The sequence below is a fragment of the Leptonychotes weddellii genome, chromosome X, assembly GCF_054177405.1.
Source record: "Leptonychotes weddellii isolate Sample4059 chromosome X, ASM5417740v2, whole genome shotgun sequence".
Lineage (NCBI taxonomy): Eukaryota > Metazoa > Chordata > Mammalia > Carnivora > Phocidae > Leptonychotes > Leptonychotes weddellii.
The window spans coordinates 38,927,337-38,951,401 of record NC_138385.1 but is presented as its reverse complement, the minus strand read 5'-3'; the positions used below and the strand labels follow the sequence as shown (position 1 = coordinate 38,951,401).

General features: G+C 42.8%; 2 protein-coding genes across 3 annotated transcripts in view; one reads left to right on the top strand and one right to left on the bottom strand.

Moving 5' to 3' along the window:
- BTK (Bruton tyrosine kinase) overlaps positions 1-17,238 on the bottom strand; it is a 31,637-nt gene extending 14,399 nt beyond the window's left edge. The window contains exons 1-6 of one of the 2 annotated variants that reach the window (XM_081808519.1): positions 17,024-17,238; positions 10,464-10,958; positions 8,422-8,592; positions 7,783-7,881; positions 4,489-4,557; positions 2,835-2,916 (exon numbers count right to left, since the gene is read on the bottom strand). In XM_081808519.1, coding sequence (XP_081664645.1) covers positions 2,835-2,916; positions 4,489-4,557; positions 7,783-7,881; positions 8,422-8,592; positions 10,464-10,517 — 475 coding nt within the window. In that variant the 5' untranslated portion in view covers positions 10,518-10,958; positions 17,024-17,238. The remainder of the gene's footprint in view (positions 1-2,834; positions 2,917-4,488; positions 4,558-7,782; positions 7,882-8,421; positions 8,593-10,463; positions 10,959-17,023) is intronic. The other variant, XM_006737694.2, reaches the window with a different exon arrangement.
- Positions 17,239-20,972: 3,734 nt separating this feature from the next.
- RPL36A (ribosomal protein L36a) lies at positions 20,973-23,700 on the top strand. The gene is made up of 5 exons (XM_006737690.3): positions 20,973-21,098; positions 21,516-21,621; positions 21,817-21,884; positions 23,211-23,333; positions 23,627-23,700. The coding sequence occupies exons 1-5, from the start codon at positions 20,988-20,990 to the stop codon at positions 23,645-23,647; spliced, it is 429 nt and encodes a 142-aa protein (XP_006737753.1). The 5' UTR covers positions 20,973-20,987; the 3' UTR covers positions 23,648-23,700.
- The last annotated feature ends 365 nt before the right edge of the window (positions 23,701-24,065 follow it).

The following is a 24,065-nucleotide window of genomic DNA, read 5'->3' as shown; positions in this document are numbered from 1 at the left end:
CCTGCTCGGCGGGAAGCCTGCTTCTCCCTCTCCCGCTCCCCCTGCTTGTGTTCCCTCTCTCGCTGTGTCTCTCTCTGTCAAATAAATAAATAAAATCTTTAAAAAAAATAAATTGAGGTATGACTTACATATAATAAAGTGTGCGATCTGAGGCATACAACTAGCCACATTTGTCGACAACCGTTTGACCACCCCTCGGATCCAGCACCAGAGAAGGCTCCCTCGTGTACTTTCATAGCCAGTACCCCTGCAGAGGTAGCCAGGACCCTGATGAAGTCCCCTTCTCGTGCTAGTGATTTTTAGTTGGTGCATTTCATCCTACAGCGGGCTAACTTATCCCTGGAGTGGGATTCTGTGCCTGCTAGGTTATTTCACAATTCACATTGCCAGCACCTGGGGCTGTTCTGGGATTGTTAGGACTTGCCCCTAAATCTCCCAGCAACTGTGGGTATTTGTTGCAAGGTGCTTCCTTTCTGGGTCATGTGTGAGCCCAAGCAGGTTCAACAAGACATACACCCAGGTCTAGAACAACTGGAAATGAAATACCTTCAGTAAAATGCAAGAGAAGAGAAGGCAGAATTGCACCTTAACCCACACTATCCATCCGCACTAATAACCCACTTGAAGTGGTGGTGTTTTCTATTTGTTTTGGCTTTATTTTTGCTGTTGTAATTTTACTTGCCCAGTGAACTTTAATACTAGTGCATAACCAGCATTATAAGTTTGCCATTTGAGTCAGTAAACCAAGTTTACAAGCTGGATATTCTTATCCTCTGTCACTGCTCATACCTTGAATGTAGTGGGCACTCTAGAAGTATTTGCTAGGCTAATCTATGACTGGTTTTGAAATCAGTCGTTTAAGTGCAAAGGAGTTACTAACTTGCACATGTCACATTTTTTTTTTTTTCCTTTTCTGGTTCTCCCTCAGTATGTCCCACCTTCCCCTATTTCCAAACTAAATCCTAGCTTTCCATCAACATGGAGCCCAACCACCCTTGGTGGTTGTTTACCCTTACAGAAAAATCTGTTAACACAACTATTGGTCCCTTTCTGTGTGCAAGGCACTGCATGAGGCACTGTGGAGAGAACCAAGGAAGTGCAAATATACATGCCCTCTGTGTGCTCATTTTGTCCCCCTAGGGCTAAAGCAAGCCTCTTACCTCAAAACATGCCAAGAACTGGCTTTGTGATACAAGATATCACTGATGTGCAATCTCAACATGGCCTTACTCTAGAATAGCTTGCAGCCAACTACAGGTGTAATTTCTGGACTTGAGAACAAAACAGCATGACACTATGCAATAAGCTTAGGCTCTGGAGTCCTACAGACGTAGGGATCTGGCAAAGATCCAGGCTTCACCTCTCAGCGTGCCCATGAGTGTGACCATGAGCGGGTTACTGAACCTCTTGGAACCTCAGTTCCCTCATCTGTAAATAGGGGAATGATACATACTTCATAAGCTTATCATGAGGATGAAAAGCTGGTACATTTGAAACACTTGGCACAGAGCCTGGAACATACCGAGTGCTCATTAAGTGTTAGCTATTACCATTGTTTTTACCCCAAGGTTGCTGTGAGAATTAAATGAGATAATAAACATAAGGTATCTAGCTCGTTGTCTGGCACATAGCAAGAATTCAATAAATGACCCCTTTCTTCCTCTCTCCTCTCCTCTCCTCTTTCAGCTTGAAAGATTTGGTGATTTTTATTTTGGCCAATCAGACTTGTACTCAAGGGAGTGAATAAGGGTGGTACAGTGAGCCACCGAATATCAGAATCTAAATGTTAAGACAAAGGGCTGTCATGCAATAACCCAACCATGCTGTTATCAGTCTGCCATCCTTCCTGTTTCTCTAGGCAGCCTTTCCTGATGTCAACTCAACCAGTTAATCTCTCAGTCACTTGACATGTGGCTATATATACACACAAATAGGTCTGCATGCATCCTGTGCTGCAAGACTTTAGAGTTCAAGTTTATCTGAGCCCATTGTATGGTCTATGTCAGCTGCTGAAACTGTGTTCAAGTTTAAGTCCTCACAAAACAGGGAACATGAACTAGTTCCTTAGAAAATATTTACCCATAATGAAAAGATGTACAGTGCTTTCCTGTACAGTGTTTCACAGTTTTCTACGTGCTTTCACATACAGTACCTCATTGGATCGTTAGGGCAACTCTGGAGGCAGGTGTGGCAGGCATCATTATGATTTCTATTTCAGAAGAAAATGCTAAGCCTCAGAAGAAGCTTGTTAGCCTACTTGCCAGAGGTCACCCAGCTTATTTGTGGTAGAAGAGGGCTTGGAAGAAGCTTCTCCACACTGACTTCAAGCACTCTCATGATCATCTAATTTTTGGAACTAGGTATTTTATACTTAGGATTTGAAATATTGCAATGACCATTGAATAACCCAACACACCACCCTTGTAATTGGTGTAAAGAGTGGGACTGTTTTATAGATAGGGAAATAGAGGTGCCTACAATTGCAGAATTGCACCAGAGAGATCGTGGTGGAACTGGGTTGAAACTCTTAGTCTAGCACGTTATCTCTTATTCATATAATGGAGTATGAAACTCAATCCTATCACTAACATTAGAGAAAATGCAATCTATCATCCTTCCTCCTTGTCATCCTCCTCCCCGTTCCTTCCTTCCCTTCTACCTCTGCTCTTTCTTCTCACCTCCCTCCTTCCATCCATTCTTCTTTTCCCTCTCCTTTTCTCCCTTCCTCCCTCCATCTCTCTCTTTCCTTCCTTTCTTCTCTCTCTCTTTTTCTCCCTCCCCACTTTCTCCCCTTCTTTCTTTGGAAACTAGTTTATTTTCCAAATAATTCTCACCATTTTTGAGTTGGTGAATCCAACGCTTTCTCAGTTCTTCAGTTGGGGAGAAGACATAAAGAGGTCCTTCATCATACACAACCTGAAGCAATGGACACACAGACTTCAGCAGTTAGGATTCGGAAAAAAGGAGAAAGTCTTCAAAGGAACTAATCTTCAGCTACAATGTTGTATATTCATAGTGGAAAACAAAGAAAGGTAGGGTCTTCCATTGGCGGTGGAGCTGGGGTCATGTGAACTATCTGAAAAATTCCTGAACAATTCACATCCAGGGTTGTAGGACTTAGAAGCACTTAGCTTTTTAGATAGTCCTAGATCCTCTTGACTTGTGTTTCAATTTGTGTGTAAACTTAGTTCATAATATTTCCCCCAGCCTTGGTGGAGACAGGATTTGTGTTTATTCAACAAAGAATATTTTATGATCTTGTTAAACCTTGAGTTTGTATAGAAGAGAAACGGAAGTAATGATTTGTACAACTTAAGTCTTGTTTAGTACATATGGATTATTCACTTGGATAATATGAAGCAAAATTTTAACTCATGGCTAATTTTTCTCCTACTGCCTAGTGGCCTCCCCTTGCCAAAATTAACCAAGTTTGGAACCACAAAAGAGTAAAGTATATATTTACTTCAAAAAAAGTAAAGTATATTTTAAGCATTGTCATCAGATCAAACAGGCAGTATTTTTTGAACACTTTACATGTACAAGGCATTGTGTTAGGTGTTCTGGGGGTGCATGAGACATGTGGTTCCAATCCTCACAGACTTAACAGACATTACATAGTGGATTCTGAAATCAAATGTAAACTAATTTGAATTATCTGTTATTTAGCATTACGCAGCCAAACAACATCATCTTGTTGAAAGACAATAGTAAAAACTACGTCTAAAACACTCCTCCTTCACAGGTTTTGTGAACTTTGATACAGTCAGGGACATGAGCAAGATCCTTGCACATTTTTCTTTTTGCTTGTTAGTTTTGCTGTGCTCATAAATCCATGACAGAAAGCCCCCTCCCCTGAGACTTTCCACTTCCTTTTCTGGCTTTCACTGTTTGCAGAGGCTGCTATATTCACAACATGTGACCTACAGAGTTTTCAGGACACAAGCAAACCACGTTGAAGACTGAATCTGAAGCTCTTGCTCTCCTTCATGGATTACAATACATCTTTGAAACAGATGTCTATGTGGCTCTTCAGTTATTTCAGACTAGAATAGAATTTAGGTTTATGTGTAAGTCTAATAAGCCTTCCCCATACTGAACTTCCTAATAACTACTCCTTCCCTCCCCTTTTCTGTCTTTTCAACCCACATGACCACCATTAGACAGATAGGCAGAACCAGAAGGAAGTGAAATGGTCACTCAGCAGAGCATCTTTCTCAATGCAGTTACTATAGACAAGACACACCATAATAGAGTTACTGCCATTATGGATTCGCTTTGAGGTGTAGGGACTAAAAGGTACTATGTTAAATTGGGAAAATAGAAAAGCTAACACTCTTAGTCCATGTCAGTCTCATTTCTCACTTCAGCTTCCTTGTCCACCTCAAATTCTGTTCACTGGGACCAAGTATTCTTCACTGTGCCCTGCACCCCAACTCTAATTATTACATTACAGGGATCTTTGAGAGCTGATGAGAGAAAATACCTTACCTGGAAGGGGTAAGGGAACCTTTCAATGATTGAAATCTGCTCCATTTCACTGGACTCTTCACCCCTTCTCTGCAATGAAAGATGAAAGCATATGCCGCTGTAGAAAACAGTGTGGAGGTTCCTCAAAAAGTTACAAATAGAGCTACCTTACAACCCAGCAATCTCACTACTGGGTATTTACCCCAAAGAATACAAAAACACTAATTTGAAGGGATATGTGCACCCCAATATTTACAGGAACATTACTTACAATAGCCGAGATATGGAAGCAGCCCAAGTGCCCATCAATTAATGAATGGATAAAGAAGATGCGGTATATGTATACAATGGAATGTTATTCAGCCATTAAAAAGAATGAAATCTTGCCATTTGCGATGACATGGATGGAGCTAGAAAGTATCATGCTAAGCGAAATAAGTCAGACAGAGAAAGACAAATACCATATGATTTCACTCACATATGGAATTTAAGAAACAAAACAAATAAGCAAAGGAAAAAAATAAGAGCATCAAAGCAAGAATCAGATTTTTGAGTATAGAGAACAAGCTGATGGTTACCAGAGGGGAGGTGGGTGGGGGGTTGGGTGATGGGAATTAAGGAGTGCACTTGGGATGAGTGCTAGGTGATGTATGGAAGTGTTGAATTACTATATTGTACACCTGAAACTAATATAACACTGCATGTTAACAAACTAGAATTAAAATAAAAACTTAAAAAAAGAAAGCCTAGTTATTGGTTGATGCATTGTTCTTTTTTTGGATTTCCTTAGGTACTGGGAGTCTTTTGCAGTCACTCCAGAAGAATTTCCTGCATAGACAATGCTAATGATTACAGATTGCTTCCTTTAACCCAGTAGGGACACATATCCGTAGGATCCAGCACATACATGTTCAGAAAAACCTCAGGCATTTCAAACCATCGAGGAAAGGGAGGTTACTCAATCAGTGGTGGTGGGACAAATATTTAACCACTAATTTGGGTGTGTGTGTGGGGGGGGCAGTTAGGTGGCTATTTCACGCCATACATCAAAGTAAATTCTGGATGGATTCAAAAGCTTAAAAAAAATGGAACTATGAGTTGACAAAGAAAAAACACAAGTGACTGTATATATAATCTTATGGGAGACAAGACTTCCCACTATAACACTAGAAGTTAGACTCATTAAGAAAAAGATGAACTAATTTGATGACATAGGTTTTAAAACCCAGAATGGTAAAAATGAGCAAGTAAAAAAACACCATAAACAAAGTTCAAAGATAAACAAAAAACTGGGGAAAATATTTTCAACATGTATTACAGTTAAGGATTGATACTCATAATATATCAAGATCTCTTAAAAAGTACTAGCAGTAAGGTAAACATTTCAATGGAAAAATGGGCAAAAAAATGAACAGGCAATTCAAAAACAGAAAAATGTAAATGAACCGTAAGACATATAAACGTTCAACCTTATGAGTAACAAAAAATTGAAAAATAAGTCAGCAATGAAATACCACTTTTCTTGGCTGTCAAATTAACAAACATTTAAAGTATCTGGTATTGGAAAGAATGTAGAGAAATAGAGATACTCGCATACATAGCTCGTAGGAGTGTATGAAATTTAAATTACACTGCTAGAAAATAAAATAGAATAAAAAGATAAACATAACAAAATTGTGCAGATTTAATAAAGAGAAGAACAACATTTTACTTCTAGGAAGTTATTATAAGGAAAAGAATAGCAGAAGTTCATAAAGATGTATGCAAGGATGTTCTCAACATAGTTATAATATCAAGTTGGAAACAAATGTGTAGTAATAGGAGATTGGCTGAACAAATTGGAATATATTCATAATAGAGACTACCACACAGCCATTAAAATCACGTTATTAAAGAGTATCTATTGTCATGGGAAAAGTTTCCATATATTGTTAAATTGAAAAATTAGATTACAAAGCAAGATGTGTAGTATGATTCTGTTTTATTTTTTATTTTTTCCTAAGATTTTATTTATTTATTTGACAGAGAGATAGAGAGCACAAGCAGGCAGAGTGGCAGGCAGAGGGAGAGGGAGAAGCAGACTCCCTGCCGAGCAGGGAGCCGGATGGCAGGGCTCTATCCCAGGACTCTGGGACCATGACCTGAGCCGAAGGCAGACGCTTAACCAACTGAGCCACCCAGGCGCCCCTGATTCTATGTTTTAAATATATAACATAGGGGCGCCTGGCACAATCAGTCGGAAGAGCATGTGACTCTTGATCTCAGGGTCCTGAGTTTGAGTCCTACACTGGGTGTAGAGATACTTAAATAAATAACATTTTTAAGGATTTATTTCTTTATTTTAGAGAGAGAGGAAGAGAGAGTGCGAGTGGGGGGAGGGGTAGAGGGAGAGAATCTCCAAGCAGACTCCCTGCTGGGCACACAGGGCTGGATCTCAGGACCCATGAGATCATGGCCAGAGCCAAAACCAAGAGTTGGATACTTAACCAACTGAGCCACCTAGGTGCCCCTTAAATAAATAAACTTTACAAAAATAAATATATAATATACATATTAGTGTGAATATATGTGTTGCTAGTGGAGAAAAACATCTATAAGTCTGTGTACCAACATATAATAGTTATTTTAGCTGAATAATGGGATTATGCATGATTTTATCTTCTTTATTGTGCTTTTTTGTATTTTCTAGAGTTTCTATAATAAGTACCCACTACTTTTGTAATTAGGAAAAAAATAATAAATGATATTTAAAAAAAAAACTCAACTCAGAAATCCATAGGCATTATGCCTTGGGGAGGCTCTGGGAAATGAGAGGAGAGAATAAAGAGTGAGTTGTTAAAGAATCTCACGACTCAGAGCCCTAGGATTCTGGCTTTCAGACTAACTCAAGCCTATAAATCTGATCCTGGTATCTGAGAGAGTAAAACCAATCATCTCTGATCAGTTTGAAAATTTCATATACTGGGGCTCCTGGCTGGCTAAGGCAGTGGAGCATGCGACTCTTGAGCTCAGGGTTGTGAGGTTGAGCTCCACGTTGGTTGTAGAGATTCCTTTAAAAAAAAAAAAAAATCCTTAAAAAAAAAAAAAGAAAATTTGATATGTCATCGTAAAATTCGTGTTAAGACGTTTTCAAGGTTAGGTGAGTTGTTCTGCATCTGGGGGAAGAATGCTGAGACTCAGTATAACCAATAACAGAGTGAAGAATTTTGTAAGGGAGCTCTAACACATTGCACAGCATTACCGATTTACAAAGAGTTGAAGTGTTCCAAGTTTCTTAACCACCCCATCCCTGCTCTGACAATGGTCTCTACTTACTGGAATCTGTCTTTCAGGGGGAGGATTTTTTTCAGGAACCACTGTTTCAACACAGGTGATCTTCTCAACATCTATCGAACCCTTCTTACTGCCTCTTCTCTGAGAAAGAGAATGAGGAAGAAAATGGAGAAAGATTAGGAGTGATTAAGCAACCAGATGATTAGATTTTGTTATCTAATCATTCAACATAGTGAGGTGACACCCACACTCTATCCATCAGGGCCTGTCATTTTGAAAAACAAACAAAACAAACAACAACTTCCAGATCTATTAATTTAAACTTTTTTGACTACCAGATAGAGGGCAAATATTATAGAAGAGTGGATGACTGTGTGTGCCTTTACCATAAAAAAATAAAGAATAATTTTCAAGACTTGGATTTCCTTCTCAACAACATTTAATGAATGATCACCAACTGCAAGATTCCATGGTAAGGCTCCCCCCATGGTTTCTTAGCACCTTTGAATTTTTGCGCCAGCATGGTTGCGTGTTAGTTCTAGGCTAGGAAACAGCTTCCTGAGTTTGCAATATACCTAGGTCCCTACCACCTCCCTCCTCCGACCAAAAAAGTATCTACCTCCTCAAGGAAGATCTAAGGCCAAGTCCTTGATAGTCAGGTTTCACAGCAGAGAAACTTACCCCACGTTCAAAGTCATACTCATAGTAGGAAAGTTTGTGCGCAGTCAAGAGAAAGAGGCGCTTCTTGAAGTTTAAAGGCGATGTCTTCTTTTTCTGTTGGGATCGCTTCAGAAAGATGCTCTCCAGTATCACTGTAGCCATGGCTTCTTCTTTCCGGAGCTCACTGGTGTGCTGTTGATAACGAGAGTTCTTGAGGACCCAGCACATTAATCCTCATCCCTCCTGGTTTCCCCTTAGCCTAGCCACCTAGTTTCAAATGGAACAGAATCGTGCAAAGCTAACGAAGAGCCTTCTTCCTACCTTGACATCCTCCTTCCACAGCCTCCACCTTCTGTCAGTTTTCAGGTGTAATGGATGCGCATTGAATAGGGAGGACGGGTTCAGCGTGAGTTCACATACACTGGCTTTTTGTATAAGGCCGTGGAATGCTCTGGATGTCAAATGACATGTACCTGTGTGTTTGGTAATGTCTGGAGGCCACTTTATACTAACCACCCTTTTATGATACGTGCAGAATCTGTGAACAGCAGAAGTCTCTGTGCAGCTGTTAACTCTGATATCCCCAGAAGGGATAATGCAGGTGTCAGAACTCCACTGAGGCAGATATTGGACTTTCAGTTCCCAGTTTCCTAGACAGTGAGTGCAATTTTCTCAAACATTGTCCCTCTGGGGTCTGCTAACCAAGGGGTCTAATAAGGATATGGAGGCTGCACCTGCAGTTATGGATGTATACTAACTGCTGCCCAACCGATTTGGCCCATCAACCACTGGCTGAGCTACAAAGGATAGATGCTTTGTTCTAAAATTGCAAAAGTAATTTTGGGGGAGGGAGTTGTTGTTGTTGTTGTTTTTGGTTTTTCCCCTCCTTTTTTTCTTACATTGGTTCTTTTAGACATTGTCGTACAAAAGTGATGCAACTGTCTTACTCATGGATGCCATCTCTGATTATTTACGAAAAGTCACTTGTTTACCCTCTCCAAATTTACAATACTCTAGAAAGATTCAGTTTAGGTGACTGAAGTACAGAAATGCAAAGAGAGTTACGAAAAATCACCGTTGGCTTTTTTTATTCACGCAAAACACACTTCATATTAGTTATTCACTGAAAGTTGATGCACAATTGCATATTACTAATTCCAAACCTTCCTTAGAAAGATGAAGTGAAAATATAAATACTGTCACAAAATGGGGAGCTAAATAAGTACTGAAAAAAAAATCACCAGCTCCCCTCAAATTTTGTTACAGGTGGCTTTTTCTTAAGGGGGCATTGATGACATTTTGTAAAACTAAACTCCTTATGCTTTTGGTGGCACTGTGGATGCAGAATAAATAAAGTCAGCATCATTTTTCTACCTGCCAAGCACAGATCATTGCTCACACCAGGGAAGCAAGGGAGCAATTTTTATCACAATCTGAGGCTATCCGCACCGTTATTTTGCTCTTTCCTGTGGTGTAGAAAATTCTATTATCATACCGGGGAGACATTAAAAATAGGTTAAAGGAACACCAGGGATGTTCAGAATGATCACTTTGCCACTTATTCACCATGTCAATGCTACTCTCTTCTGGTGGTGGATTCATTCAATGGTTTATAAATGATCTTTTGAGAAAAATTAGGCCAAGGAGCAAACCTTTTCCCACACCTTGCCACACAGTTCCCTGGCTCCCTGGTTTAAATGGTGTCTCACGGGAATGACAAACTGATAAGACTTTACAACCAGAGTACTTTCTAATGCTCAAACCCCACTGAGATTTCTGTCAACATTGAAATTATTCCATTATTCCGATATAGTGGCAACCAAGTAATAATACTATATTCTCAAGAACTGTTAACTCATCAAGATCCTCGTAATAATATCACATTTTTTCCACAGTGAATTCCAATTAAGTACCTCTTCACAATCAAAAAGACTCAAATTAGAGGATAAAATAAAGCCCTAATGAAAGTGAGTAGCATGAGCAGTAATTGGATCAGAAGCCTCCCAACAAACTACATCCAGTATTGCTTCTGTTAGCTGAATAAAGCATACCCATCATTTTACCTTTAGTTTTGTTGCAAGCTCTTGATGGACACATTCCCTGCTCGGACCCAGCATCCGCTTCAGTCTTGGCCTCTGCTCTTACTTCCTATAAGATAGGTCCTTCTGGACGCTGCCTCTGCTCTTTTTCTCTTTTAGAACAAATCCAGTTTGTACAAGAGGAAGCCTTCCTCCCTTTCAAGTGTCTGTTGGGTTAGGGTTCAGTGCTGGTCTAAGTATGAGGAAGTAAGCAAGCCTCTCACTAGCCATCACCCCTCTGAGCAAAGGGTGAAATGGCCTCTATTGCTAGATCATTGAGTTGGAGGATTACCAGGATTTCCAAGGTCTGGTTGCCCCTTCTTTGACTGCTTTCCCCTTAATTCCTAGTGATCCAGTCCAGACACACACAGCCTGAAAATGTGGTAGTTCTTCCTTAATCATCACTGATCCATCCAGCAATAATGTGAAAGGAGGTGCATCTGTCTTTATGTCTTCCTGAAGGTTGGCGTGTGATGGACACTCTGCGTTAGAGGGCAGTTGCAACTTCTTTGTGAAAGGTTCTAAATTTTTTTCTAACCATATCAGCAGCTGACAGTCAATTTGACCACAAAAGATGCACTGTGAGGGCTGACCCTCCACTTCACTCAGAGAGTGGGGGTGGGGGTGGAAACCGGAAGTGACATGAATGTTACACACACACACACACACACACACACTGTTGTTCATATAAAGAAAGAGGAGGAAAAATAGTGGGAAAACACAGAGGTCTTCATTTAAAATACAGAATTCCAGCATTATAATGTTCTCTTTATTAAACTACAAATGCAAGGATTTTCAAGTGGCTACCTTTTGCAGCCTCCCAGCTCCCTGTGGAGCAGCAGAATTCATAAAGAGGATGCTTGTGAGTAAGAGTTCAGCCATCTTACAAACTGCACTATGCCAAGGAATTGATACGAAAAGCACCTGCAGGATCAGTAAACTAAACCACCTTTGACCCTATCATTGCTCAAGCTAAGAGAAACACTATTAGGGACAACACCAGAGCCAATTCAGAAAACTACACAGCCTGCCTATGATTGGGAAGAGTCCCGGAGATGCTAGTTATAAATAACCAGTCAGTCATAGTTCAAATAGCTACTTAGCCAGACTATCCAAGAAACATCATTCTCTCTTTATTTCTCCTTTAAAGCATTACTTAATTGCCCAGAAAGAGTCTGTCTATTCCCTTTTCTGCCCAGGGGAATGGAAGGAAACTCTTGTTTCTCTCAGTGCAGTCTACCCATCAGCCATTTTATACTCATTATTTCATTTATTTCTCTCAACACACAGCTGAGGAGAGTGAGACTCATGGAAGTTGTGTGACTTGCCCAACCTCATCCATCTGTGACTCGATAGCCCTTGCTTTTTCTGTGACACCTACCTCATTGCCTCCCAGATATATATATACATATACCCATCATTTTACCTTTAGTTTTTTATACCCTCCCAGATATATATATTTGCCTTCAATGAATTTTGATGCTATCCACCTCAGCATCCTGTCATCCCCCATGGCTATCATCAAAGAGCAGTTGGGACAGACCCCTCTGCATCTTCTAGGAGCGTTTGGCAAAAGAGGAAATGGTGGTAAGCTCAGGGGATAAGAGAGAGTACAGGTACAGGATCCTGGAGCATTTTCCTCTGCAATAATCCTCCAAGCAAAAAAGGATGATTTAGTTCTGTTAATTGTCAACTGTACTTGTTCCCGCATGTGGACTCTTCCTAGTCCTGCCAGATTTTTTTACATTTTCCTTGAAATCTTCCACAAGGAGATCCTAACTGGTGTTACTTGCTGTTTTCTTTGCAGGATTTTTTTCATTGTTGATGGGATAAAAGCACAAGATTAGATGGAATACCCACCCACTCTTATCCCTAGGGTTGTTATTGTATACTGTGAATACAAAGTTTTGATCGAATGTACTTTCTTTTACATTATGAAATGTTGAAAATAGTACAGAGAATAACACTACACTCAGGAACTCACCAAGCTCTATAAAATCCTAGCATTGTGCCATAATTGCTTCCGGTGTTTTTCAGAAATAAAATACTACCCATAGAGTCAAAACCTCCTTGTATACTCCTCTATAATCAATCCCCTCCTTCCTCAGAGGTTAACAATATCTTGAATTTGGAGTTTATCATTCCTAGACATGTTTTTATATTATTCCTGGATATGTAAATATCCATAAAAGGTATTTAGTATTGGTTTGCATGTTTTACATTTTTATATAAGTGGTACATATTCTTCAGCAACTTGCTTTTCTTCTCAGTACAATTTTTTTAAAAAGATTTATTTATTTATTTTAGAGAGAGAGAACTCGCTCCAGCACGAGTGGGGGAGGGGCAGAGGGCGAGAGAATCCCAAGCCGACTCCCTGCTGAGTGCTGAGCCCCACATGGGGCTTGATCTCACCACCCATGAGATCATGACCTGAGCCGAAATCACAAGATGGACGCTTACCCGACTGAGCCACCCAGGTGCCCCTCCCAGTATAATGGCTTATGATTTATTTATCTTGGTAGCTCTAGTTCACACATTTTGATCTATTTCTATATGCATAAACTATTCTGTATGATGAATTCATCACACTTTATTTGTCCACTCTCCTATTGATGGATATTTAGATTGCTTGTTTTCAATTATAAACAATGCTGCCATGCACATCCTTGTACACGTGATCATAGATTTCCACTCTCAGCATGAATTCTCAGTTACTCAGACAAAGTGGCAAACCCAGGTCTGGCTTATCTGTTGGCCTATGTGCTTTGTGTTATCCCTTGTTCCCATTTTAGTCCTGTCTTCCTGAAGTTTTACTATGGAATCTGGTAGAATTATCAACTGTCTGAAATTAGAGTATGATGGGCTAAATTTACATTCCCAAAAATCTCTTTTCAGTCCCAAGAAGCATCTCTCAGGTTCTGATTGAGATTTTCACTGAGAATTCCCTGGCCTTGGAACCAGAAGAGAAGTCTTCTTTAGAATATAACCATAGCAACATAGAAACCTAATTACTCTTGCTAAGTTCCCAAAAAGCTCTATCCAGGCACCAGTGAAACCTAATTATTTGATAAGCTTCATGGTCAGCGTGACAGGTGACCAAATTTATGGTGAAGCCCTCCAGCCAAAATCAGCTTTCTGGCTGCATGTTAACCAGGAAAATTCTCATCTCCTGCAGTCCTCTCCAAGAGGTCTCGGGTCTCTGGTTCTTCTTCAGCCTTTCATCATGCTAACATTGGACATGAGAGCCAGATAGCTAATCCGAAGTTTGCACTCAGCATCAGATTGGTGGTAATACATTCAGCACTGTCCCTCTGCTCCGAGGGTGACTCCTGGGGTGGCCGTCTTTCACTCTGAACTTGAGTGGCCCTTTGGCCTTCTTTTTCAGTTTAGTTTTTGTTTTCCCTGGTTTAAATAGTTGCTGTATTTTCTCTTTTGATATTAAAATAACACATGTTCATTATAAAAAATGTTTCAAGTACAGGATTATTAAAAAGAAAACGTCAATTACAAGCTCATCATCCAAGGGCGTTAATATTGGGGCATATTACCTTCCATTTTTTCCTGTGCATTTCTCTTAGGTTTGAGATCATATTGCACATAGTATTTACAGTTTACTTGTATTTCTTGACATTATCTATCCATCCATCCACCCAACACACCTTTTCCCCAAAATATCTAAAGGTCTTGTTTAACGGTATTCCTGATTATTTTTCCATGATATTAGGATCTCTATATAAGCATCATTTACCAAGTCACAAAGCGTGTGCATTTTGCATTTTGAAATATATTGACAAAGTAGTCTCCAGAAGCACTTTACCAATTTCCACTCCAGATAGCAGTTTTTGAGAGCCTGCTTTTCCCATTCCTTTATTTTCTGCTCCATTTCTAGTCAGTTTTTTTACTCTGCTTTTATTGCCCACTAGTCTGCTTTTTTCATTGAGCCAGTGAATTTCAGAAGAATTTCATTCTTCTAGGGATGAGCTAATTGACTATAGTTTATTTTTTTTAGGGAAGCAAGGCAGTGAGATGAGCTTCTCCTTGAGGTTCAGATAAGCAACTTTAACTCTCAGGGCATCTGGTGATGCTTCTCAGAGAGAGTAAGAAGGAAAGCCTGGGATTAGGCTTTTGTGTTTCAAACACCCTCTGTCAGTGCACATGAACCTCTATAGAAACTGAAAGTCACACGTGGCCCATTTGTTTCAGGGTCCTCAGAGAAGTTCTCTCTCCCCCTCCCCTGATGGCTTCATTTGCATAACCAAGCAGCTTTGGAGTGAGTTAGGTCAATGTCTTGTCTCTAGCTTCTTGTTGAGCACTGACTCACTGAAAATTCTAGCTCTCCCTTATTGCCAGGAGTTAGCAATCAGATCTCAGTATAGCATCTTTGGGCAAAAAGCAGCAGGTATCTGCTTTGGATGACTCTTTGGAGAACATCCAAACTGGTTTTCAAAAGGCATATCTTCCCCTTATACCTAAGTCACTTCCTGGTATGGGTCTAGTCCACTGAAAGGAAAGTCTCTGCAGGAAATTTGCTCAAATGGAAATAGTAAATCATAGTGATGATAACTTAAAATTGCACCATGACCCTTGAAGTGGATGGAAAATTGCACTGGTTCTCACCATACAGGGTTTACAAAGGGCTCCAGACAAACACATCACTAGCCATAAGCAACAATTTGGACTTTAACATAAACAACTTAAAGAGTTTGACTATAAAGAGGGTCAGAACAGAGCAAACAGGGCTAGCCTTCAGGGATACTGTTTTGGTTGAATGCTTTAGGTTCCACGAGTATTTGCATTTTGTGGCTTATCAGGAGGATGACATTGTTTTATCAAATAACTGAGGCTCCCGAGAGGCTATAGCACCCTTGTTTCAGGGGCTTGGCATGCAAAATGAAGGAAGGAGCAGAACTAGCACACAGCTAACGGCACAGGGGACAGTCCCTCAGCCTTATAGACCCCTGCCCCTAGGCTTTGCGGCTGTCTTGCCTCTGGAAACACGCAACATGTCAGAGGGATTTTGAGCGTGGAGAACTGGATGATCAGGACTGGGCCAGGACTGGGGATGCCTGGGTGGCTCAGTCGGTTAAGCGTCTGCCTTTGGCTCAGGTCATGATCTCAGGGTCCTGGGATCCAGGCCTGCATCGAGCCCCACGTAGAGCCCCAAATCGAGCCCTGAGCCCCACATCGAGCCCCACATAGGGCTCCCTGCTCAGCTGGGAGCCTGCTTCTCCCTCTCCTGCTCCCCCTGCTTGTGCTCGCTCTCTCTGTCAAATAAATAAATAAAATCTTAAAAAAAAAAAAAAAAAAAGAAACTGGACCAGGATTCCATTTGGAGGTCTAATAGCTCATCCAAGGATGTCTTGATTAAGGCCACCAATCCCTTTTATTCTAAATGCCACACCATTTGCTCTAGGCAGACCCACTCAGGCAGAATAAAAATAATAGCAAACATGGAGATATTAGCGCTTACTATTGCCAGGCTTTAACTGTTTTCTATATATTAACACAGTTACTACTCACAACATTCCTGTGGGGAAGGTACTAGAAAAGTAGGGGGGAAGGAAAAAGGGAAAAGAACAGGGGAAGGAAAGGGCAAGAATAATCTAATGCAATTCAACAATTGTTCATTAAGCTCTGACTCTGTTTCAGGGGATGCGGTAATGAACAAGATAAAGGGGGGGGTATAAGAAGAGGGAATACAGGTAGATATAGGAGGAAGAGGAAAAGGAGGAAGAGGTTGGAGAGGAGGAGGGAACGGAGAGGAGGAGAGAAGAGAAAAGGAGACGAGAAATGATGAAGACAAAAGAAAGCCGTGCACATGGCAGGCAACGGTAATAGAAAAAACCTTCCCCATGACCTCAGGGGTTGGCCACACTGTCTGGGCTGAGGCTGAGGCTGTTTTCTTCTGGCCCAGTCTTTTACCCACATTACCACGAGGTTGGCGCACACACAATCTTTCCAATAAGCCAGCTCCGCTCCCGGCAAACATCAGCCCGATGCAGCCCCAGGCAGGTAGCCTACACCTAGGGTTACTTAGCCTGGGCTTTTCCCCAGTTTACAAAGGCTGAGGGCCTCTGGTGGCATGTGAGCTTTTACTGTCTTCTCGATCTGCCCCTTAGATTTTCTTCTTCTAAGGGCCTCTGGACACAAGTCAACCTTTTGGGTCTTCAGGCAGTATTTGACCAAATGGCCTATTTGTATCTTACTACCATCAACGAGATTCCTTTGCTGCCAAGTTTTGCAGGGGTGCCCCCTTCCAACATTGGCTACCTGTTCAGATGGTCACCTCATGTCCCACTTTGCTCTTCTTGTCTCCCCCCCTCCACAACCCGACTCAGAAGGAACCCTTACAGCCCCTTCTGATCATTGCGAAGGACTGCCAGGGCCTTGCGCTGATGACACTCCCACCCTCTGTCGGTCTCCTTAGCCAGCAGACTACTATATGGCACGAGCCATGCTTTCTCTCCGGCCTTCGGTTGGGGGGGGGGTGTCCCATGAAAAGTATTTGTGGCAGCTGCCCAGCCCCCGCCATGCCCCAGACCCACCTCAGTCCTGACTTAATGCAGGTAGCTTCCCAGATGCATTGAGCTGCCAGGACTTTGAAGGTGTGACTCGATCTCAGAAGACACTGGCCCTGGAGACATATTCTTACAGTCCAGAGAGGAAGGACAGTCTGAGCAAACCCCACCCTTTCACAGCCACTCAGTTCCCTTTTTTTGTTTCCTGACTTAAACCAATGTCTTTTTTTTTTCTTCTTCTCAGCAGCATGGTATCTGGTTCCCTGCTGCTGCCCCTATCCCCCCCAACCCCCAGCTGTCCCCGCCCTTCATTTGCTTGGGACCTCTGACACTGCTATCTTGAATGTGCTCTGAAGGAGCCCTGCTCAACATTACTGGGGCCACTGAGACTCTGGATGGGGCTGGGTTGAGCAGACAGGTCATCATGCCGACCTCCCCGAGGTAAAGGGACCACGTACCTAAAGAACTGTGGGGATAATCAGCAGAGAGTGGAGACTTACAGGAAGGACGGGAATTGCAGACCTGCAAAGACAAAACAAAGGGTCTAATGAGGAAGAGCGTCTTTAGAGCCTCCTGTCCTTGAAGGCAGAGGAGATTGGGAGGGGGGGTGGTCACACCGTTTAAGCTTGGTAACAAAAGATGGAGAGTGCTCACAAAAGGGACCCCAAAGTGCAGAGCCTGTGAGAGGTAGAGACAAGACTTCCCCCTGCTGAGTCATTTTCTAAGAAAGCATTTTTTTTTCCCTACAGATAAAAATGTCTGAATGTCAGCCCACACAAAGACTTGTGCCCTTCCCCATTTTCTGTGGATGTTGATTTTCTCCCTTTCAGATTCTGCCTGAGGGAGTAACTCTTCGTGTATACCTTTCTCTTTAATTCTGTAAATCCGTGAACCCGACTAAACGTGTCACTCGAAGCTCGAATGTGTCCTCAACTACTTCCTCGCCTATGTTCTAGCCCCAGTGGTCTCTCGGAGGCTTCTCCTAGGACATGCAGCCAATGGTGTCCGCAGACCAGGATTGCCGCAGAGCGCCGGCTGACTGGGCTGCATGCCCACCTTGACACATCAGGCACGGCCATATTTGCTCCCCGCCCCCCCCCCCCCCAGATGCTGGATCGAAATGTCGGAGCAGAGCACGGATCTCACTAGAAGTCTGTCGGAGTTTTTAAGGCAACAAGATTTTGTTAAAAAGCATTTTGTAGGAATGGCAGAGCGGGTAATCCTCACATCCGCACAAGAGAGATGGGCAGTAAGTGTTGCACAATCTCCCTATTTCATTGACAACATATATCGTTTTGCTAGTCACCTCTGAACAGCTGCTCTAGTCGCCTGTCTGAGAGTCGGTCACAGACATTCTCCTTGCCTCCCCTTTTCTTCAGTCAGGTACTACCTGTTGTCACATGGCCTGTCCCTTCTCAAGATCCATCAGGGGGTGGAGACTGGGAATTAACAGGCATACAGTGGGGGATCTGGACAAGGGAGAGTGGGACAGGGGATAGGGTAAAATAAACCTAGGCACATTTTTTTTTTTTTTTTTTACCATCTGCCCATGAGCACTTCCCTAACACACTTGTCTAGATGATTGAAGGGCTGCACCCAAATAGTGCAAATAAATGGCCTGGTGTCACCTCAAAAGACTCCCAAGGTAATATAAGTTTCTGTTTTCGGTGGTATCCTGTTCAACATTTTTACTAATGAACTTTGAGGAAGATACAGAAAGTAGCCTAGCTAATCTGCGAATGGTGCAAGGCTGTTGTGTGAGCTAGATTGGATGACGGAACCAGAGCAATCGGTTTGCAAAAAGATCTTGATCACCTGGTGTGATAAGCCAACTTCACCCAAGGGTATTTTACCCGAGCTAAGGGTCACGTCCCATAATGGGGTACCGAGTTGAACCTCAGAAGACTCCAGGTGAAAGTGGGATAGCCGGAGCATTTGTGAAAATGGTTCAGAGGTTTTTGCGGATAGTAATAAAGAGAAATGTCATATCAGTAACATAGCTGCCAGAAAATCCAAGGTGATATGAGGCTTGCTTGTAGAAGGCCACCTACTCTGCAAGGTCAGGCCTGATCTAGACTCTGTGTTCAGTTCTGAGTGCCTCATGTTAGGGAAAATCAATGAGCAGGGGCATGTCCAAAACAGAGACCAGGATTAGTGAAGGGAATCAAAACCAAAGGCACATCACACAAGGTGTAATAGAAAGAACTGAGATTGATTAGACTAAGAGGGGCCATGTTCACCGTCTTCATATTCCCATGCTACTAACATCAAAAACCTCTAATAACTCCTCAAAGGCCAGTAAGACTGCCTAAGAGCCCAAAGAGAAGAAGAAAATGCTGAGACTATGGGCTGGCTGTTTGGCAAAGAAACTTTAGGAAATGTAGTAGCAGGTAGGGGTACTGTTTTCATTATCTCCTTCCCAGAGACCACCCAACAAAAAGGAGATGATCAGAGAGTCAGCTCTGGACCCACGGGTATTCCCGGAGAGTTATGCCAGCAGGAGACCCCAGGCTCTCACAGTCCCATAGCCCCTAATCACTGGAACCCCTTCCTGAGTCCCTGCTCAGTTCTCTCTCTTCATCAGCCTCTACCCTGCAGCTGCCCCTGCTTGCCCTGTGTGATGTCACTGTTAGGTGCAAGGCTGTGGTGCTAGGACTACCTGGGATAAAATTCCAGCTCCACGAAATAACTACCTCTGTTGTGCCGCAGTTTCCTCACCCGTTAAATATTAATAATGGTACACACTGCTTTGGGTTGTTCGGATTACAAGAGGTAGTAGTATATGAGGTGTTTGGAAAATGCCTGGTATATATTAAGTGCTCCGTAATTGTTAGCTATTATAATTTCCAGGCCACAGTAGGCATATTGTATAATGGTAAAGAAACCCAGGCTCTGGAGTCAGATCACCTGTGTTTGTATCCTGGCTCCACTAAATACCATGAACATTGGGCAAAATGTTGACTATCCTAAGGCCTCAATTTTCTCATCTGTAAAATGGGAATAATAGTACCGCCTACCTCCTAGAATTACTGTGAGAATTTTATGAGACAATCCATTTTATTTATTTATTTGAGAGAGAGAATGAGATAGAGAGCATGAGAGAGGGGAGGGTCAGAGGGAGAAGCCGACTCCCTGCTGAGCAGGGAGCCCAATGCGGGACTCGATCCCGGACTCCAGGATCATGACCTGAGCCGCAGGCAGTCGCTTAACCAACTGAGCCACCCAGGTACCCTGAGACAATCCGTTTTAAATACTCAGTACCCGGCAGTCTTTCTCTGCTAGACTCTTGAAACCTAGCACATGACTTCTGCCAGGTGTGTAGGGAAGGGAAGAGCTGCTGGATACTTTCTATCTCTTGGCCTGTTGATGGCTATTGTGCGAGCTGAACAGTTTCATTGTCACTTTTCAGAACCCAGGGCAGCCAACTTGCTCCTTCAATAAAAGGGGGCTGCTTGAATGCCGACCGTTGGTACTACTTTACAAAGTACTTTGTAATTATACACTTATGAGATTATTTGATCATCGTGTCCCTCCCCTAGAACAGTGCCCAACACAGAATGGGAATTCAATTAACATTTGTTGAATGGACCAGCCAGCCATGTGATAAACGAATTAGAGCACTGGCTCCCTCCAAGCCTTCAGTTAACCAGCAGTTCACGGTCGAAGATACTCCCAGTGTCCTTGATGGGAAACAGTAACGGAACCTGGGTGTGTAGGGCCCCTCCCTTTGATCCTAGTCGTCCCTTCTCTCGGAGATAGGGACAGGGACGCCCGAGGGTCTAGAACGAGCACGGCTTCCCTCCTTTAACGCTGCTACCTAGCGGCGTCCGCCAGAAGTGATGGAGTGAGGAAAAGCTGCAAAGCTGGAGAACTCGAGCAAGCCGAAGCTAGGACCCGCCTCAGGCCGAGCCCTTCCTTAAGCTCCCGCCCGCGGCTCCGAAGCGAGTCCCCTCAGCCGCCAGAGGGCGGTGCTCACAGAGTCTTAGACTCTATGGTCATTCTCGCCGACTCCCATGAGCAAGAGCGACCAGAAGCCTCCTATATACTTCCATTTCCGGCCCGGCCTCTTTCTTTCCGTGTCGATAGCGCTCCCGCAAACATGGTAGGACGCGGGGGAGCGGGCCCGGTAACATCCAGTTTAATCTTTTCGCCCACTTTGACCGAGGCCGTCCCAGGCTGGCTTTAGGCCCACGTGTGGACTCGTTGTACCAAAGAAACCCATTGTTGCCGGGGTCGACCCCGAGGGCACTGGGCTTCGGGGCCAGGAAATGAAGTGATGGGATCAAAGAGGTAGACTTAGCCGGGGGTGGAGGGGACGTGCGCGCGCTCCACTTCGGGGCCCCGCGGAGGCCGCTGGACCTGAAGCACGTGCGGCTGTACCAGCTTCTGGTCGAGTGTTGTGTGCTAGCGAGCGGTCTGAGAGTCGAGCCCTCCTGGGAGGTCTTGGCTTCAGCTGGGTCGGTTAGGGCGTTGTGCAGTTGGTATCTGATAACGCCGCGCGTTCTGAACTCTTTCCTAGGTGAACGTTCCTAAAACCCGCCGGACTTTCTGCAAGAAGTGTGGCAAGCACCAGCCCCACAAAGTGACACAGTACAAGAAGGGCAAAGATTCTCTTTATGCCCAGGGTAAGACGGTCTATACGTAATGCGGTTTTAATCATTCGGGAGCTCATATAATACATGAGCAGCCCCGTGCGCACCCCCCCCCCCAACCTGGGTATTGTTATTTCTGCTGGAAAACCCAAGATAAAACGTGTAAGAAGACTTTTCCGTGTGGCGGGTGTGATTTATTATACCTAACAAAGAACTTGGTTCTCCCAGGAAAGCGGCGTTATGACAGGAAGCAGAGTGGCTATGGTGGGCAGACTAAGCCGATCTTCCGGAAAAAGGTTAGTCGTAATTACTATTTGCCATGCTTCCTACTTACTGTGGTAAAGACCTTGCATTTTTCTCCAGCCCACACTTGCACAGTACAGGTGTGTGTTTTCAGTTTCAGTGAAGTTCTCTGCCGTTACCTGTCTACGTCTAGTAGGCAGGGGAGCTCGGAGTGCAGCCCGGGTCTGACTCTAGTCTACAGTCCTGCACTGTCTCAGTGTTCCATTTTTTTTTGTCCTTCCCTTTTTGAAGAGGCAAACCTCAAGTACAGGAATGTGCCCTGACTTCCTAAGGACTGAAGTTTGAGTACAGCAGTGAATCCTTTTCCTTTGCCCTGTTCCCCTGTCATACGCTAGTGAATCCTTAGCCCTTGCTTGTAGTGAGAACTGCTCTCTTAACTTTGCTTCTCAGTTCAGAAGCCTGCAGTCTGCTACCTATCTGGTGAAGTTTTAAAAGCTCTTAAACATTCTTATCTAGGCCTTCCGCTGCTCTCCTGAATTCTCTTGTCATTCAATCATCCAGGCCAAATGAGTTCCTGTTCTGCCCTAGGTGATTGGCTACCCCTTAAAGTACACAGTGCCTGGAATAGCATTCTTATGAACACAGCATTTCTTTTGTTTGGCGCTTTGCTCATTCAGCCTTGTTCCAGAAAGACTAAGGAATAATGTTAGTGTTCGTTTAGGTGCCGGAAATGGTTTGATCTCAAGGTGGTAAAAGGAATGCCAGATCACCTTTTCACATTCAGCTAACTTGTTGAGAAGGTGGGAAGATTCTGCTTAGGCTTTGGCTTTTGAGAACTGAACGGGCAGAAGTAGAATTCTGATTATAGGAGTAGACTTAAAAAGTTTATTAGTGTACCTTGAGTTAAATAAATACAGTTGAATGCACATAAATTGTAGACATAATTTTAGGTAGTCTCCAGAGAATTGATAGATCTAAAGTAACAATTATTAACCCTAGTGAGAAAGTTATGTTTAGTTCACGGTGTCGTACACTTGGTTGACCCATTTTTAGTTGTGGGGAGTACCAACTGTGAGCTGGTGAAAGGCCACAAGCTCAAGGTGGTGTGATGAATGCCTGTTTGATAAGAAGCTCTTTGGGATGTTTGATGGGAATGGAGAATTTGATGGCAATTAGATAACCTTCTACTATTGCTATTAAATTTCCTCTTAAATGCACTGGTTTTTACGTTTCTATTTTCTCCCTATAGCTAAAGACAAATTGCCACAACTCGGTCATTTGCACAGCTTCTCTTTAAGTAGTACTTAACCCAACAGCCCTATTTTGAAGAAAGATTTTCTGCAGTGATTTATGAAGGGGTTGACTTCATTTTTTTCCAGGCTAAAACTACAAAGAAGATTGTGCTGAGGCTTGAATGTGTTGAGCCCAATTGCAGATCTAAGAGAATGCTGGCTATTAAGAGATGCAAGCATTTTGAACTGGGAGGAGATAAGAAGAGAAAGGTATATAATTATGGGTGGAAGGTGCAATCTTTTGGGAGAGGTGAACATTTCTCCCCACTTAATGATGGTGGAATCAGGAATGGGGCAATCCTCTTAAAATAACTAGATCCATAGCTGAAGGTATGAGGCTTTTGGTGTTGGTTTTGGCATGAGTAGTAGAGGGATAATGAGGAGACTTGACTTAATTAAAAGGTGGTGATCCCTTTAGGGGGCTAGACCGTGTACTTGAGAGAATAGAGGTTCTTTGCAAAATAAAAAAACTCACTCTTTTTTTTTTTTCTGTTCCATTACAGGGCCAAGTGATCCAGTTCTAAGCTTCATATTTTGTTAATATTATGAAGACAATAAAATTTTGAGGTTATGTTCACTTCATTTGGTTGCAGTTGGTCTTTTAAGAGGGAAATAAACTAGTGCCATCAATAAAATTCCCCTTGTGGGGCGGTTTATGCTTGAGGATTCTTCTGGGTACTTTGCTCATTTTGGATTGAATTTGATCTGGTTGAACTCACATCAAACATGGTGATTTTCCAATTTGGCACTTCAGTTAACATGGGGGTTTCATGGGATTCCTTTCGCTGTTAAGCAAGGGTTATTAGTTATCATGGGACATAGAGTCCCATGAAAACTAACAATTATATCCACAGTGAATGTAAAGTTTACCAAGAGCAAAATACTTACTCTCCTATACCCTTGCTACTTCAGTCATTTAATGAGGAATTTAGGCCGTTTTCT